The sequence below is a fragment of the Peromyscus leucopus genome, chromosome 18, assembly GCF_004664715.2.
Source record: "Peromyscus leucopus breed LL Stock chromosome 18, UCI_PerLeu_2.1, whole genome shotgun sequence".
Taxonomy (NCBI): domain Eukaryota; kingdom Metazoa; phylum Chordata; class Mammalia; order Rodentia; family Cricetidae; genus Peromyscus; species Peromyscus leucopus.
The window spans coordinates 7,203,467-7,219,986 of record NC_051078.1 but is presented as its reverse complement, the minus strand read 5'-3'; the positions used below and the strand labels follow the sequence as shown (position 1 = coordinate 7,219,986).

The 16,520-nt window shown below is 43.6% G+C and overlaps 1 protein-coding gene across 5 annotated transcripts in view; it reads right to left on the bottom strand.

Moving 5' to 3' along the window:
* The window catches only part of Usp15 (ubiquitin specific peptidase 15), a 99,642-nt gene extending 87,905 nt beyond the window's left edge, over positions 1 to 11,737 (bottom strand). For 2 of the 5 annotated variants that reach the window (XR_003734525.2, XM_037196728.1), the window contains exon 1: positions 11,545 to 11,704. Coding sequence is in view for 4 of the 5 variants with exons in the window: in XM_037196728.1 (XP_037052623.1) it covers positions 11,545 to 11,633 (89 nt within the window). In the remaining variant the exon portion in view is untranslated. Of the gene's footprint in view, positions 1 to 11,544 lie in introns of all 5 variants that reach the window. The other 3 variants (XM_028869579.2, XM_028869580.2, XM_037196729.1) reach the window with 2 other exon arrangements.
* Between the last annotated feature and the right edge of the window lie 4,783 nt (positions 11,738 to 16,520).

Genomic DNA, 16,520 nt, shown 5'->3' with positions numbered 1-16,520 from the left:
TACAATCATAGAAAAATTTAAGACATGCTACAAATACTGTTACAGAAGCCCATGGATACAGAGTAAAAGTATGAAGGTGATTACAAAGCTTAACTTTGGAATGGTAGCTGATTTAGCAAGGGGAGGGAGCAGGATTATGGAGACAGGTTGATTCACCTGTATCTGTAGGAGGTATACACAGGCAATTCTTTCTCCAGTAGACAGCTTCACTAGATACTTTATAAAAAGCTGGAAGTGCTGACACCTGTCCCAACTTCATTCTTCCTTACACATGTGGACAATGTAACTCTTTAAACTCCAGGCCAATTGTTTGACTCCTGTCTTTGGACCTAACACTCCTGTTGGAGACTTTCCCAACAGACAGCTTCTTCTCTTATTTTTCCTTCTGGTTTTTCAACCAGCATATAAATAGAGGTTTCTCTTCCTCTTCTGTCACTCCCAACTTGAATGCTGGTTTTTAGCCTGCCCCCATCCAAGTGCCAGTGCCACCAAGACCCACTCTCTGCATCTCTCACTGCGTGCCCTCCGGATCCTGAAACTCACTCTAGTGACCAACACCTACCTGCAAAGCAGGGCTAGCTCTCAGTTCTTGTTATTTCCAATTAACAAGCCATGCCAACTAGAATTTTCCATAGAAACCTCAACCCCAAGTTACCAACCTTCACATCTACATTTACTAATTTTTATTATCATTTAAATAAACCATTTCACCAGTAATTTAAGCTAGAAGCCCAGCTCCATAATATGTAAGCAGTAACCAAGCACCTTTAGGACATAACTGGCCATTTGTAGCTCTCCTCTTTATTATCATAAAGTACCACATTTGTGTGCCTCACCACTTCCACCATTTTTAGTGGCACACGTCACTGAAATAGCTGTTTGATCTCTCTCTCTGCTTCATATTTTTCTCACATTGTTCTTCATTCTACAACTGGACTTTTCAAGTTTTTTTGTATTAAGGGAGGGGTATGGTAGAACTACTGAGCAGATAAGGAAGCCAGAAAACACTTGTGAGAACTGGTTCTCATTTCATCATGCGGGTCCCAGGGATATAACTCAGGTTGTCAAGTGTGGTGTAAAGCACCCATACTTGCTGAGCCATCTTAGTGGTCCTGCTGCAAGTCTGTTAAAAACCAAAATTATGGCCAGGCGGTGGTGGCGCACGCCTTTAATCCCAGCACTCGGGAGGCAGAGCCAGGTGGATCTCTGTGAGTTCGAGGCCAGCCTGGGCTACCAGAGTGAGTTCCAGTAAAGGCACCAAAGCTACACAGAGAAACCCTGTCTCGAAAAATAAAAACAGAAAAAAAAAAAAAAAAGAAAGAAAGAAAAAAAAAATCAAATCATGAGTTCACTCCTTTTTACTTACTTCTTACTTTTTTTGGAAGACAAGTTCTCATGTACCCCAGCTTGACTTAAACTTTCTATATATCCAGGATGCCTTTGAACCTCTAATCCTCATGTCTTCCTAAGTGATAGAATTAAAGAGTACCTCATCATACCTGGCTTATGCAGTGCTGAAGAATCAGAATCAGGACCTTGCGCATGTTGGGCACGGGCTCTACCAACTGGATTACAGCCGTAGCCCACTCTTTTAAAGTAAGATTATACTTATAAGTAATTAAGCCTTTATTTGACAGTTGTCAGCATAAATCTATACAAATCAAAAACTACTAAACACACATCCACAACTGCTCTAGTTTCCTAAATCCTCCTCTGGGGTTTCCCCATATTTCTGCGGACCTCTGTTACACTTGGACTACTGCTAAGTCACTTACTGGTCCCTATAAAGCTTTTTAAATTTGCTTCTGAATATGTATGAAAATACTAAAGACAACTAAAATTCTCCAATCTCACCTCCTCATACTCCCACAAAAACAAATCTGAGGATTTTACTGTTGTTGTTGTTACTGTAGCATTATTGTATTTGAAGACTATCTTAAAACTGACTACACCCCAGAGCCACTGCTAATTACTGTTCAGACCACAACACTATACAGCTTTCTTGGGGCATGCAAAATATTTAGTATCACAGAACTTGTGTGTATGGTGGTCAGGAACTGGCTCTCCCTTTCCACTATGGGGTCCTGGGAGTTAAACTTAGAGGTAGGTCACTTTTATTACTCTTAATAACAGAACTTTTTTTTTTTTTAACTGATGGAGCATTTCAGGTACATCCAATCCTCCCAACAAGCTCCGTGGGCGTGTGAAGAATGTGCATGCACAGTAAGTAGTACTTTATTATAAATCAAGTATGTTGTTTTTTTGAACTCAGACTTCCCGTGTTTTAGTAAAACCAAAGACAACTCTGAAGTAGTTCTCCAGTAAATCAGTGGCCTGGTTTACTGCTCTTCCCATCTTTGAGATTTCAGGCGTTTCTAAACCTACTTTCTGATATGAATCTTAACTCCACCAGTGAGAAAGAACTAATTTTTATGACCTATTTTTAAACCTAAGCTAAGACAAATAAGGAGCTCAAGAAGGAGGCCAAGTGTGGTTGTTCTTCTGTTCGTCCAGAAAGTCAGCACACACACACTGACACCTCAACCACGAGGACACAATTAAAAGGATGCCACAACTCTAGCTGCCATGAGAGTTTGGATGAGCATGAAAACAAGAAACAGTAATTGGTAATGTTTGTCCTTTACTGTAAAAATTCCCTGATCTAACTTTGTATAATAACTTTTTTCTATTGAAGAAGAACTAAGGACAGAGGGAAGTATGGAGGGAAGGGAAGGAATAAACAAAAGAGTACTAAGAAATATTAGGATAGCCCCGAAATAAAAAAAATCCTTACAACCAACCTCTCTTAAAAAAATTACATCATGTGCAGGCACCCAATATAGTCTTGAGGATAACTCTCTGAATACTCTTGCCCTGAATTTAGCATTTATTATTCCATAAATGTTTGGTTTTTTTTTTTTAACATTACAGTATTTCCAAACCAAATATACATTCTATTGAATGTTTGCAAACTTTAAGTGTGGATAACTGCTTTTCACTAGAGGAAGTAGTGTGGTTTAAGCATCCTTTCAGGATGTCACTCACTTTCCAGTTGCTGAGGGTGTTGTAGTATTTGTTCGACATTATTAGATAGAAACAATGAAAACGTCTTTTTGATAGTCAGCACATCTATCTACTTACCTACCTGTCATCTATCAATCATCTATGTGTCTATCTCTCTATCATCTATGTCTATCAATCATTTCTCTCTATCATCTATCAGTCATCCATAATCTATCAATCATCAATCTATCCATCCATCCATCCATCCATCCTCCCCTCTCTCTAGTCATCTATCTGTCTGTCTATCCACACAGTGCACGAATGTCACAATGTGCACATGGTGGCAGAAAGGCAACCTCCAGGAACTGGCTCTCTTCCCACCATGTGGGTCATGAGATTCAAACTTAGGTCACTAGGGTCAGCTCCATTATTTGTTTAGCCAGCTTCCTGGCCCTTATATAGGTTAGTTACACAGTAAATAGTGTTTGTACCTTTAGGTCATACAAGGTTAAAATTCAGGAGAGAAATCTGAGTAAAAAGACATACAACATTCCCTGTGTGATTACTATCTGCTGTCTCTAAGAAATACATGGGAAAAGATGGGGGGGGGAGGTCCGCGAACAAGATTATTAACGAGAATAAAGAAATACTGACATACACTTAAAATATCACATCATTTCAATATACCACATTGAAGCAGGAAGGACAAACAACTAAAACAAAGTTGCTGAAGGAGTTTGGGCAGAAGTGGGAGGTGACTGCTAACTATGTGGATTTTCTTTTGGGATGATGAAACTATTCTAAAGTTAATTTTGATGTATATACTCAGAGGAATGCCCACTCTTAGTGGGAATACTGTGTAGTACATAAATTATATCAAAATAAAGCTCAAAGTGTAGAGGGATTATACAGCTATATTAAGAAATGTCTTTACAAGGATCAAATTTGAGTTCTTGAAATAAGTATCAATCAAGGAAAGGGCAGGATGGCCCAACAGTTACAGGTGTTTGCCACCAAACCTGAAGACCCGAGTTTGATCCCCGGACCCACAGAAGCAGACTCCAGCAAGTTGTTTCTGACCTCCACTCTCCACATTTGCACCCGGACACACATGCCCCCACACACTCACACAATAAATACATATGATGAAATGTTTAGAAAAGAATCAGGAAGATGATTGAAACAAACAAAGTGTAGCCTAAAGTCCAATAATACAGGAAAGAGTAAATAACTTACAAGAAATGGCAAACCCACCCGCATCAAGTCAGGAGGTATAAGGCACAGACTGGGAGGGCAGAAACTTCTACAGGTTCCCCATACGGACAACAGTTGAAAATGGTGTTAACTAACATGACAAACAACATTGGCCCCTCTTGACTTGAAGACTGTTCAAGTGTCTACTTTGAAAGAGTCACTCACAGGAAAGTATACAGCTAGAGTCTTCTGGGGCTAGACTGCTTAGGTTAGAATCCCCCCAAACACTTATTCAGAATACGACTGTGTACACTTGACTCCAGTTTCTCTATAAAAACAATGCTACTCATTTCATACATGTAAGAAAGCTCTTAATACACAAGCAATATTTTTGTAAACCACAGCCACAGATTTATATATCCTCTTAGAATTTCAAAGTTCTACCTTAAATTTATTCAATATGAATAAAATTTTTCTATCTTTATCAAGTAAATCTCTTGACTAATCTGTTACTTTGTCAAGCTGCAAAAACAGATCTCGGCAGTAATAGAAAAAACACAAATCATCAAATAAATTATCTTTTGCCACAATAAAGGACCCCGTTGTTCTTTTTTCATGCAATTAATAAATTTTGTCTCGATTATCCCCAGGCTTTGATTGAACTACCTCTATACCTTAGAATCGTCTGGCCTCAAAGACACTCTTGGGGTGTCTGTGAGAGCCTTTTTGTGGGTACTTCTGCTAAACCATTTTCTACAGCAGTGGAGAATGCCCCCCCGCCCCCCGAAGCCCGTCGAGCTCAGAGGGTGGAAGGGGCAGTTGGTATTCTCAGCTCTCCTGCTGAAGAAGAGGAATCGGTCCAGCTCTCTTTCTGTCTGCAAAGTGATAAGGGACGGTGTAGGAGGCTGCAGGATAATTCCCGTGGTGTAAAAATTCCTCATGTGGGCATGAGGAGCTGTGCTCAAGTCCCCGAACTCTCCGGGAGATAGCAGGCCGAGACAGGGGAATCCCTGGACGCTCACAGGCTAGCCAGCCTGGTATGCAGAGCCAAACACCATAGAAATCCCATTTTAAGTGGAAGGCGAGGACCAACAGCCATGTTGTTCTCTGAACTCACATGCACTCATGGCCCGCACGTGCCTGCAATTCACTCTCCTGAGTCAAAAATAAACCAATCTATGTAGAATCGCAGCGATGGAAGGCATTACAGACAGTAATCAAATACAAATTACTCCTAAAAGTGTTTTCTACTTTATTTCACAATCTGAATTATTAAAGAGCAATTCTTGATGCCTTCCTTACATACTATAATGTGTATTAAAAACTGAGGCCAGTTACTAGTTTTACTAGAAACCTACTTGAGGTTTCTTTAGTATTAATTTTTTTTTGGGGGGGGGAGGTTTGAACTAGATGATAGAATTGAAAGAAATTCAAATTTAAAGATGTAGTCATCTCCTCATCTAAAGACTAGATAAGAAAGTCTAAAGAAATAACTTCAGGGAAATAAATGAGAGACAGATTGTGACTTAAACGGTAACCCAGAGAATGAGAGAGGGGACAAGCTGGAACGACACGACTCAAGGGAAAACAAAAACAAGAACCAAAAAGCCGAGCAACCTGAAAATGTTTATCTGAGAACTACGAAGAAAGGACAACAGCCACTGTGTGAATTATATCCAAGTAGTAACAGCATCAAGTTACAAATGCTTCCTATGATTTTAGAATTATAACCAGGTATTTAAACAAGCTCAGAAATCCAATGGCATTAAGGGTGTGTACTTGGAGGGCGCGCGCGCACACACACACACACACACACACACACACACACACACACACACACACACGGTGTTTAGAACAGTGGCTGGCACAGACTAAGCAAGTCAATAAACGCTCATTTGCAGTGGCATTGTCATGCGAACCACTGGCAAGCCAATGAGTTCCTCTCCAATTCCTCACCTACAGGAAAGAAATATCAATATGTTTGCTAGTACTTATTTTAAGGGTCGGCCTGTATTAGTTAGTTGTCTTAGGAAACTCCTCTTCCTTCTCTGCCCACACACCCAACAGTTTAGACTTACCTTCCAACAATATGACTGATATGCCTCGTAATAGTGATTCTCCAGGGGAGAAAAGAACCGTGTTAAACTCATGATGGAACAGGCATACGCAATGACATGACAGCACAACCGACTGTTCAGTAGCAGTGAAGCCATGAGGCTTGTCCGATTTTTACGACACTCATGAAGTGTCAACATGGCTACACACCTTCCTTTCTCTTAAAAAATGTTTTTTGACTTTACAAATTCATTAAAACAGTACCTACAATTTTTTTCAGTAGGTAAACATGAATCATAAACTATATGTTTTTAAAATGCTAGACTGTTCGTAAGAACTTCATGTGTCTGTGGCAATACACAAATGCTTTTAAAATACGGATAGAATCCTAAGATACCCTACACTACAAGACCTCATTACCATGTTTGTTCTGATATTTCTGTAAAACAGTGAGAATGGGCCTTATTACTCTAAATTTATGATTACTGATCATTAAAATTCAAAAGCCTATAGAGTAATGATCATAGATAATCTTGTCCAGAGTGTTCAATCAAAATGACCATTGCTCTATATATCTGGTTATCTGCCTATTGGTCTGTAGTCATCATTTAACTTCCAGAAGCAAGATGCTAAGATTTCCTACACACTCCATCACATATAAACGGAACAACCACAAGAGACAAGTGTGGGATAAAATGCTAGAATTCTGTTGCTAAATATAAAATGGGATCTCTAAAGAGGAAAAGAAGTCTCTTTTTCTCCTTAAATTAGAACTATTTTAAATGAATCTTTAAAAGAAAGAGGCAGTTTAGTACAGTGATTTAAGGGCATGAACCTCAGCTCCAAACTACTTATGGTCAAATTCCAGTGGTCATGTGAAGGTTTCTGAGTTTAGGGTTCCTATTTTGTCAAATGTGCACAGCAGAGGCAGTTCCTTGAATTTTAGCAATGAATAGTTAAGTCAACATACACTTGGAACAGCACCTGGGCAGTTCGTGTTTTGAAATGTAAAACCGTAGGCTATGGCTCCACAAGCTGATTTTTTTATTATACTTATACAAGCAAGAATAATAACCGTCACAAACCACTTTGTAAAAAAATTGTATAATTTGGAGGGAACAGAAGCCTGGATGTCATGAAATAATTAAATCAGTGAATACCTCTAGATTTTGGCCAAAAAGGCCTCATTAGCCCTGACCCACTAGCAAGCTTGTAATGAAGAGTTAAACGAAGTCAACTTGCTTCTCTACTATTTTAAGCATCTAAAGGAAGACTATGCTTTAATGTGATTACTTTCTATTTAATTTTTACCAATATGCCAATATCTCCAAAGTTTTGCTTTCTATTTCCTGTAAGTGACACAACCTATGCCCCACTTGGTGGCAAACGCCAAACTTCTTTTGTAAGTATACACTTGGGAATGTATGTCAACGGTGTCTTTTTTGCTAACTGAGCACATTTCTTTGAATGACTGTCAGATCACCTTGTAAGCGTCAAAGTCCCATAAACCTAAACAATCCCAGAAAGCCCCAAAGGTTCCTAGGTAGGACAACAGGGAGGGGAGGGAAGCTCTCAACGGGGACCAGCGTCTCCGGTCCAAACCTCACTGATCAGATCCTTTGAAAGCGTACTGAAACAAAACTACGACATACTAAATGACGACACACCAAGTTACTTAAACCTACTAGGCTTACACAAACAAGCAACACGACTAATCCAGTTAACTACACATTACTAATAAACAACACAGCTCATTTGGTTAACTTTCCATTACTAATAAACACAACATGGCTAATCTGGTTAACTACACATTACTAATGAACACAACACAGAAATTACTGAAAATGACTAGCAGATACAGTTCAGTAAAACTTTACACATCTATTCATAACAGGCTCATTTTGAAAGAAAATCTCAAAAAGGAACATTTTACAACCCATAACTTTCTTTGTACTTCATTCAACTACCATTCCTTAGGTTCCTAAAGAGCTTATAAGTAATTAAGCACTTTTCTTTTAATCTTACCAGGAATCCTGCCCCCACGTGTATCTTAAAGGTGTCTTTAATTTATCCTAAGTTAAACTTTAGTTTTTCAATTCTTTTTCTGTATTCCTAAATTCTAATTTAACTTTGTTCATGGTCTTCTGAATGTCTTGTCAGAACTGAAACAGAGATTAACATATATGAGCCAACTGTCCTATCCCTTATGTAGATGACTGTCACTTTGCTATCTTTTTACAGGTATAACCCAGTATCAATGTTAATCAACTTATTACAAATCTAGTACCAATTATAAAAAATGTTTCTTTTCATCTCAGACTTGTGTATTCCATTTGCTGTAAAAATCACTCACTTTACAAATAAACAAACTGGTAGTCAGGCAGAATCAAATCTTCTTATTTGCCTTGGTATTTGAGTCAGTCACCATTAGAAGAAGCGCCCATTCGCAAAATGCTCAAGAGCTAATTGCTGAAATTTAACACATCCGACTATAATTTCAAAAATCTGTACTAAGTTCAAGATTATGGTAAGCCTATCCTTTTTTTTCTTAGTAGCACAATCAGCAATCAGTTTTTCACAGATGATCATATGCAAGTGCCCAAACAACGTTTGGTAATGGCCAATCTGAACGTTGTTTTTTTTTTTTTCAAGTATTAAAAGAAAATTATTAAGTTTCAAAACAAGGCCAACAACTAAATTATCATTAAACGTTCCTATCAATTTAGAACTTATAAGTCCATTATCAAATTGTACTTTCCAAATTACTCTCCTTAACACTCTAAACTATACTTTTGTTCCACAGTTTCTTGGGGGGGGGGATCACCTCCCAATTTACACATGAACTGATTCATGCCTCAAAATGGTTTCTGCAAATTCCTACTATCATGTGCATGCGCTTTTCCTCCATTTACGCCAATGGTTCTCAACCTGTGGGTCGGGACCCCCAGAGCAGCCCGACCTTAGGTTGATCACCTAAGACTATCATAACAAGTAGTAAAATTACAGTTATGAAGTAGCAGCAAAAATAATTTTATGGCTGGGGGTCACCACAACATGGGGAACTGTATTAAAGGGTGGAAATGTTAGGAAGGTTGAGAACCACTGATTTACACAAAAGAGAAAATTAACAGGAAGGTGAAACTTCCACATTTAGCTGCTGCCCAAAAACTGGCCTTCAGTTTCCTTTTCGAAATGAAAGCACTGTAATAACTCAATATGAACTTAACTTCTACGTTTTAACACAGCTTACAGTAACTGTGTCAAGAAGTAAAAATACACTCGCTTAAAAAGTTGCCAACTTTATAAAATGTTTAATGTCCGCAATACACTTATTTCTTAAAACATACTGCAGCGTCAACACCAATTATACAGGATATTACTCAGCACACAGAAACATTAAAGAGAAAAATATCTACACTTTAAATATGTAGATTTCTATTTTGTAGATTGCCACATTTGTATTTGTATGAAGCAATGAATGAGTAAATTTGTTTTTGAAAAAAATGTTCTTCAATATACGAGAGAACATGCTTGAATTTATCTTTAAGACTCCACAGGCCAAGTAAAACACAGATGTCCTAGGGAATACCCGCTTTCTACACGGTAATAAACGTGGTAGAAACATTAGCATAGAAGCAATAATGACGTCAGCCACGGAAAGCTCGCACCATTTGCTGTAAAGCAACAAGTGTCTCAAACCATTAAGGGTCTTAATTACAGAAACTCTATGCAGCCTTGCAAACTAAGATCAGAGTACGCAAATTCGGGTCTCCAAACTGTCACCTATTCGCTTACTTGAAAATGCTTTCAATCCCACAGCATTGGTTAGTAATGGACTGATGGGAGAAAACAAACAACAACAAAAAAAAGATTACTAAAACGTAAGTATTTCTTGAGTACCAGATATTTCAGAAAATGTAACTGAATCAATATAGAACAAACACAATACAATTGTTACTGTCCACTTAACAGGTGGGTACGGAGGAGGTGCACCGGCTAAAATGAATTTGCTTCAAAGTCACAGTGCAAGGTTAAAAAAAAAAAAAAAAAGTGGAACTGTGAAATAAATCAGATCTAAGTCTCTTTCCACTAAGCCACACTGGAGTACCTGAACACACACTTGGGGGAAGCTATAAACCACCGGTACGGCGACAGAGGGAAGGGAAAGTAACTTTAAAAAATAAATAAATGAATGAAAACAAACAGGCACACTGCCCTTCCCCTACAACAGTCCTTTTCCCTTCATATGACATCTCCACGTTATTTAAATTATTCAACTGCTCTGGCTTGGCAAGTATTAACATTCCTACATGCTTCCTCAAGTCTGAATACTAGCAAGCTTCTTAGGACTTATCTACTTTTTTTTCTTTTTTTTTTGCAGGCCTACGCTCTGCCCCCCCAAACCAGGGCGAAGGGCTGCACTTCTCAACAGAAACGCTGCCGGCTCCTATCAAGCCCAGGACCACGTGGTGTGTGGCTCTCCTAAACCCAAGGTCCCTTACAACGCTCCCTTCCCTTGGACAAGGAAGTGGAAATGAGGGGTGGGGTGGGGTGAGGGGGGGGGTCCTCCTCGTGAAGTGGGATCCCTGACACGGACCACCTGTGTGGGTCCCCGCCGCCGCCGCCGACATCCCGAAGCCCCGAAGTCCCGGAAAGACTCCAAGAACCCCAAGCATGGGGAACTTGGAGGTGGGGGGGGGAAGATAGGGGCTGGGGTGGGGTGGGGTGAGGGGACCGACAATGCCGGCCAAAGGAAGACACGGGAGAAGAGCGGCCCAGAGAGGTGGTGGAGCGGCGGGACCGGGATCTGTCAAAGGACGAAATAAAATAATAATAAAAATAAAAACCCAACCACCACCCAGCGGCGGACTCAACGCCGAACGCCTGCACCCGATCTCCTGCGAAGGCCCGAGGTGGGAGCGGCTCGGCCAGAGGAGGGAGGAGGAGGACCGGGAAGCCGCACAGAGCCACGGCCGCCGCCGCTTCCGCACAGCGCCCGGCGCGCACCGCCCCACCGCCGAGCCCCGGCCCTCCGCGAGCCCCGGTCTCAACCTTTTGCCTTCCTCCTCCCCGCCCCAAAATAAAAAAAAAATCTGCTGCCCCGGGGCGGCCACCACCACCACCGCCGCCGCCACCGCGGCCGCCACCACCACCACCGCCGCCGCCGCCGGACCTGTCCGCACCTGTCACCCCACCAGCCGGAGAGACACCACCACCAGCCCCGCGGCTCCCGCCCCAGGCCCTCTCCGGCCCGCCCCGGGCCTCCGCGGCCTCCGCGGCCCGGCCCCTTACCAGGTGTCCCCCTTCCGGAGCGAGGTTTTGAGCAGCGTCGCGATGTCAGAGCGCTGGGTGTCCAGATCCGCCGCTCCGCCTTCCGCCATCTTCTTCCACTCGGCGGCAGCGGAGGCGGCAGCGACGGCGGCGGCGGCACGCCCCGGAGCATTGTGGGAACGGCGTCCGCGGCCCCGCCCCGCCGGCTAGGCCCGTACCAAATGGGACGCGAGGGCGGGGGGCGCGGGGGGCGGGGCGGAGCGAGAGAGGGGGGCGTGGCTCGGGCGCCCGGAGAGCGCCGACTGGCCGCGCCTGCGTACTGCGGGGCCGCTCCGTGTTCCCCCCTCCGGCTCGCCCCTGCGTCGCCCCGCCCACCTTCCCCGGTGTGGTCGCCGCCGCCGCCGCCGCCGGCGCCAGCGGCGCCTGCACCGACGCCCCGGACCTCTTGTGTGTTTGCACGGTTCTCGCCGGGGCGCGGCACGGCGCTTTCTCTCCCCGGCCAGGCTCTCTCCTTGCCCGGTCGGCCCCTCTCTCTTGCCTCCGCCGCCTCCAAACCCAGTTTTGCGGGTTCCCTGCCCGCTGGAGGGCGGGGCCGCCCGGCTGAGAGATGGCCGGAGGGCGCGCAGTTGGGGGACTTGGGGGGGCTTTTCCTCTCCAGCCGCAGAGCCCAAGCCCACTCTCACTTGACTGTTGGCACAAAGACCGCTCTGAAACACCTAAGGTTTGGACGCAGTGCCCTTCCCAGGTGCCTCCCTGTCTCCACCCCCACCCCCCGCCCCCCGTTCTTGCTGCCGGTAGGGACCTTTCCTACCTTTTTCGTACCTTTCTTAGGCTCTTTGTGACGCCTCCCGTGTGTGGCGCGCGCAAACACACAAACACACGCGCTCGCGCGCGGCCACACACACACACACACACACCCCGTAGCTGCAGTGCAAAACATGTCCCAGTTTCTAGGTGAACGGACAGTGAAAGATGTATTGAATAAGGCCAGGTATGGAAGAGATTGTTTTTAAAAGTGTGAAAAACCTTATCCGTGCCAAATTAGCATTTCCTTCGTTTAATTTTCATGGGTGTATATTCCCGAAGTTAGACTAGGTAATATAAACTGCCTTTGAAGCCAACAATTACAAACGGGGAAATTGAGCCTCTTTAAAAAAAAATCAAATACCGAGGTCACACGGCAACTGGGAAGGCAAGGTTATCACTCAGGTTCCAGATTCGAAGTACTCTCCTTCCATGGAAAGACAATCAAGATATAAAGTCCGTAAGAGCTTAAACATTTCTTTCCTATAATTTGTGTATATGCATGTGCGTTTTCTTTGCTGTACTGGTGTCTACTACCATCCTATCAAATATCAAGAGACACGTTTCAAAATTAATTGTGGCAAAACTGCTGTTTCCAAGAAGGAAGACAGCCAGCCACCCCCCCAGTATAGCGAGCGGTATGTGATAAGTTAAAAGATGGGCAATAGTCTCTCCATTTTTAATGCCTCCTAGTTGGTGGGAATGCCGAGGAGATGGGCGTGGCTGCGTTAGCAGGAAGTTCTGAACGCTTCCACGTGAGAGTGGGATTGAGCTGTTTAGGGTTTGTCAGTTTGTCACAAACTAAAGTCACTTGGGAAGAGGGGAACCTTAATTAAAGAATTGCCTCCACCTGAGCATCATGTCAATGAGGCATTTCCTTCTTTAATGATGGATGTGGCAAGCCCCCTGTGGGCAGGTGATCCTGAGTTGTGTAAGAAAACAAGCGGAGCCCTTCAGTGGTGGCGCACTAAAAACCGGAGGCTGAGGCAGGCGGATCTCTGTGAGTTCGAGGCCAGCCTGGTCTACAGAGTGAGATCGAGGACAGGCACTAAAACTACACCGAGAACCCTGTCTCGAAAAACCAAAGAAAGAAAAAGAAAAGAAAACAAGCTGAACGAAGCCATAAAAGCAAGCATGCAAGTAAGCAGCCATGGTCCATGGTCTCTGCCTCAGTTTTTAAAGTCTCTAGGTTACTGTCTTGAGTTCCCAGTTTGACTAACCCCAGGGTGAGCCACCCAAACCCTTTCCTCCCCAAATTGCTTTTGTTCGTTGTTGGTTTTGCAGAAAGCAAACTGGGCCAGGAAGTGTCTGTCAGTGTCATGTTTTGGGTGAGTCGGGGTTGTGACTGCTTGTGCCTCCCGCGCAGGACTTTTTTGGTGTTACTTCAACCTCCATGAGAGTCTAAAAGTAATTTCCGTCTACTGCCATTTCTTATGTTATTTGTGACCACTCCCGATTATGAAACCGAGTTTTTCTAACTATGGACATTCTCAAGGACTCCTCCCCCGCCCCTCCCCCGCCTTTCCCACTTCACCACTCCGTGAAGTGGAACAAAGTTCCCAAAGAGAGGCAACATGATATGCAAAGAATATGCTGTATCCACAGACACATGACTTCAGACCTCTAGGTGCCAATACTTAATCTGTCGTTTATTTATTGTATTTAAAATTTGTATTGCGTTTATTTTCTGTTCATGAGTTGAGCGTGTGCATGTGCAGCAGCCTGTCATGGAGATCACAGGTCAGCTTGCAGGAGTCAGTTCTCTCCACTCTGTGGGTTGCAAGGGATCAAACTCAGGTAGCCATGGTTATACCTGCTGAGCCAAATTGCCAGCCAAGGTTTTTTTTTTTTTTTAAAAAAAAAACAAAACAAAAAACAGAGGGGAATCTCATGTATCCCAGGTTGGCCCTATAACAGGGGATAACTCAGAACTTCTCAGGTCCTTCTGCTCCCCAGTGCTGAGATCAAGCTCAGGACTTCCTGCTTGCTATCTATGCACTCCACCAGCTGGGTTCCATCTCTGGCCCCCCATTAAGGAATTTTTTTTTCTAATGGAGGTTAAAAGAAGCAATGTGGGTAGCCCGTCAATAAATGTTAGTAGGAAGAGGTATGCTGATGGCAGGATAAATTGTATACTCAGTGTATGTATCATATCTCAATAAAGCTATCCTTAACAAAGCGTTCAGGACTTTAAAGGTAAAACTCTGTGGTCTGCTATTTTATGAGCACAACAGAACCAAGGAGTCATGAATTATTCACACCCTCTCTTCTAGTGTCTCTACAGACAGAATTGTGGAGACCTAAGCCACGCAGAAAAAATAACGAAGCTCCCCCCCAAATCAAACAAACAAGACCCCTAATAATGTTCACCGACACTGTGCCCTGGGGAGTGGGCCCTTGATAAGGATGGATCCGTTCACATTATACAGCAGGCATACGAGATCGTCTCGGGGATCTAACTAGTTGGCATCACAGTCAAGAAGTGGTTATAATGATGTCTTATTTAATAAGCACGTGAAATATCATCATTGTTCTCTGTCTTGGCCCCACTCCTCTGAGAGTAGGGGGGTGTCTCTCTGAATCTAGAATTTGCCTTATTTCAGCTAGATTAGTGCCAGAGATCCATTTCTAAAAATTAAAATCGTTTCTTGAATAAAAAGGCAAAAACAACTTCATGATGTTAAAGTCACAGAGATTTTGACTGTCAGTGAGGGATTGCTACTGTTTGTGGAGAATTACTGTCCTCACTGTTGCTTCCTTGAGTTGACTTCTTCTCATTTGAGTGTGTACGTGCATGTCTGTTGGAGTGTGTGTGTGTGTGTGTGTGTGTGTGTGTGCAAACAGAGGCCAGAAGAGGGCGCCAGTGTCTTCTGTCACTCCACGCATTTATTTGAGGCAGGGTCTCTCCCTGAATCTGAGACTCGCGTTTTTTGGGTAGGCTGGAGTCCCGGTAATCCTCCTGTCCTTGCCCCTCTTGGAGCAGGCAGGCGGGCATTCTGGGCATGTGCCCGTTGATTGCACTTGGGTCCTCCTCACTGAGCAGCAAGCACTCCCTCTTGTTACTTCCTTAGTCTTGCTTCCCTGTTCCTCATCGTTAAGAAACCTAGGGACATGAGTAGGGGAAGGAGTAATGTTGGGCACTTTAGAAGTAAGGCTTAGTATGAGTAAAGTGGCTCGTACATAAAACGTGCCGGTTTTGAATCTGAACTATGACTAGGGAGGATTTCTTTGATCTCCTAAGTGCTCTCTTCTCCCACTGATGTTAGAACGTTCCCTTGCTCAACTTTGAGAGATTCATGTACTGAACAAGTAAGAGACAGGGCTTCATGTATAACTCCTCCAGAAGAGACTAAGGTTTACAAACAAGGTATCAGTTTAGCAAAAACAATGGTGGTAGGTTCCCCTCCAGGGCCTATGCTCTCCTCTGCTGGTCCTCGGCCAGGTTTATCTTAGTAGGAGTGAGTTCTGTGCTGTGGAGCTGGCATCCCATCTAATCAGAAAGTGCTTGGTTACTCCCAGAATTGGCACACTACTATCCCACCCGTGGGTATATCTTGCCAGCCAGGTAACTTTGGTGGCTCCTAGGGTCTATAGCTGGGTAGGAACACTGATGACTGCCCCCCATCCCCCAGCTGCTTGTATCACATTCCCCAGCTAGCCTGCAGGCACTGAGAAACTTCCAGCACTGATCTAGCGTGATTTCTCAGTGTCCTGCGACCCAAGGGCCCTCTGGCATGAGCCGGTAATGTTACAGTGGCCTCTGGGGCTACCCGACCAAAACTTCTAGGGAGGGATCCTATATACCTTGGACTGGAATTTCCATTTCATAATCTTTTGCTTCTGGTAGGAGTGTTAATCCATGCATTCGGGTTTTGTACCCCTGTGAAACTGTCACAGTTTAGAAAAGAAAACCCCAAGCCCACGGTGTCTGGTGAGCTGTGTCCAGTCTGGGGTGAACAGAGAAAGACCATAAAGTGCTGTGTTTATTAATAAAATGGAATGGAAGTCAGAACCGGTTCTAAGGTTAGATGTGCCAGCTGTACAGTTTTGTAGCACTGGCCCCATGAGCCCCAGGGAGAATCTACCTGATGGCTCACGTTTCCCTTCTCCTCGGCTCTCCTATGGGTTGTCCCCTCCTGTAACCCCACCACCCACCCGTTCTTATTCATCTTTCAGGGTTTTTTTTCTTTCTG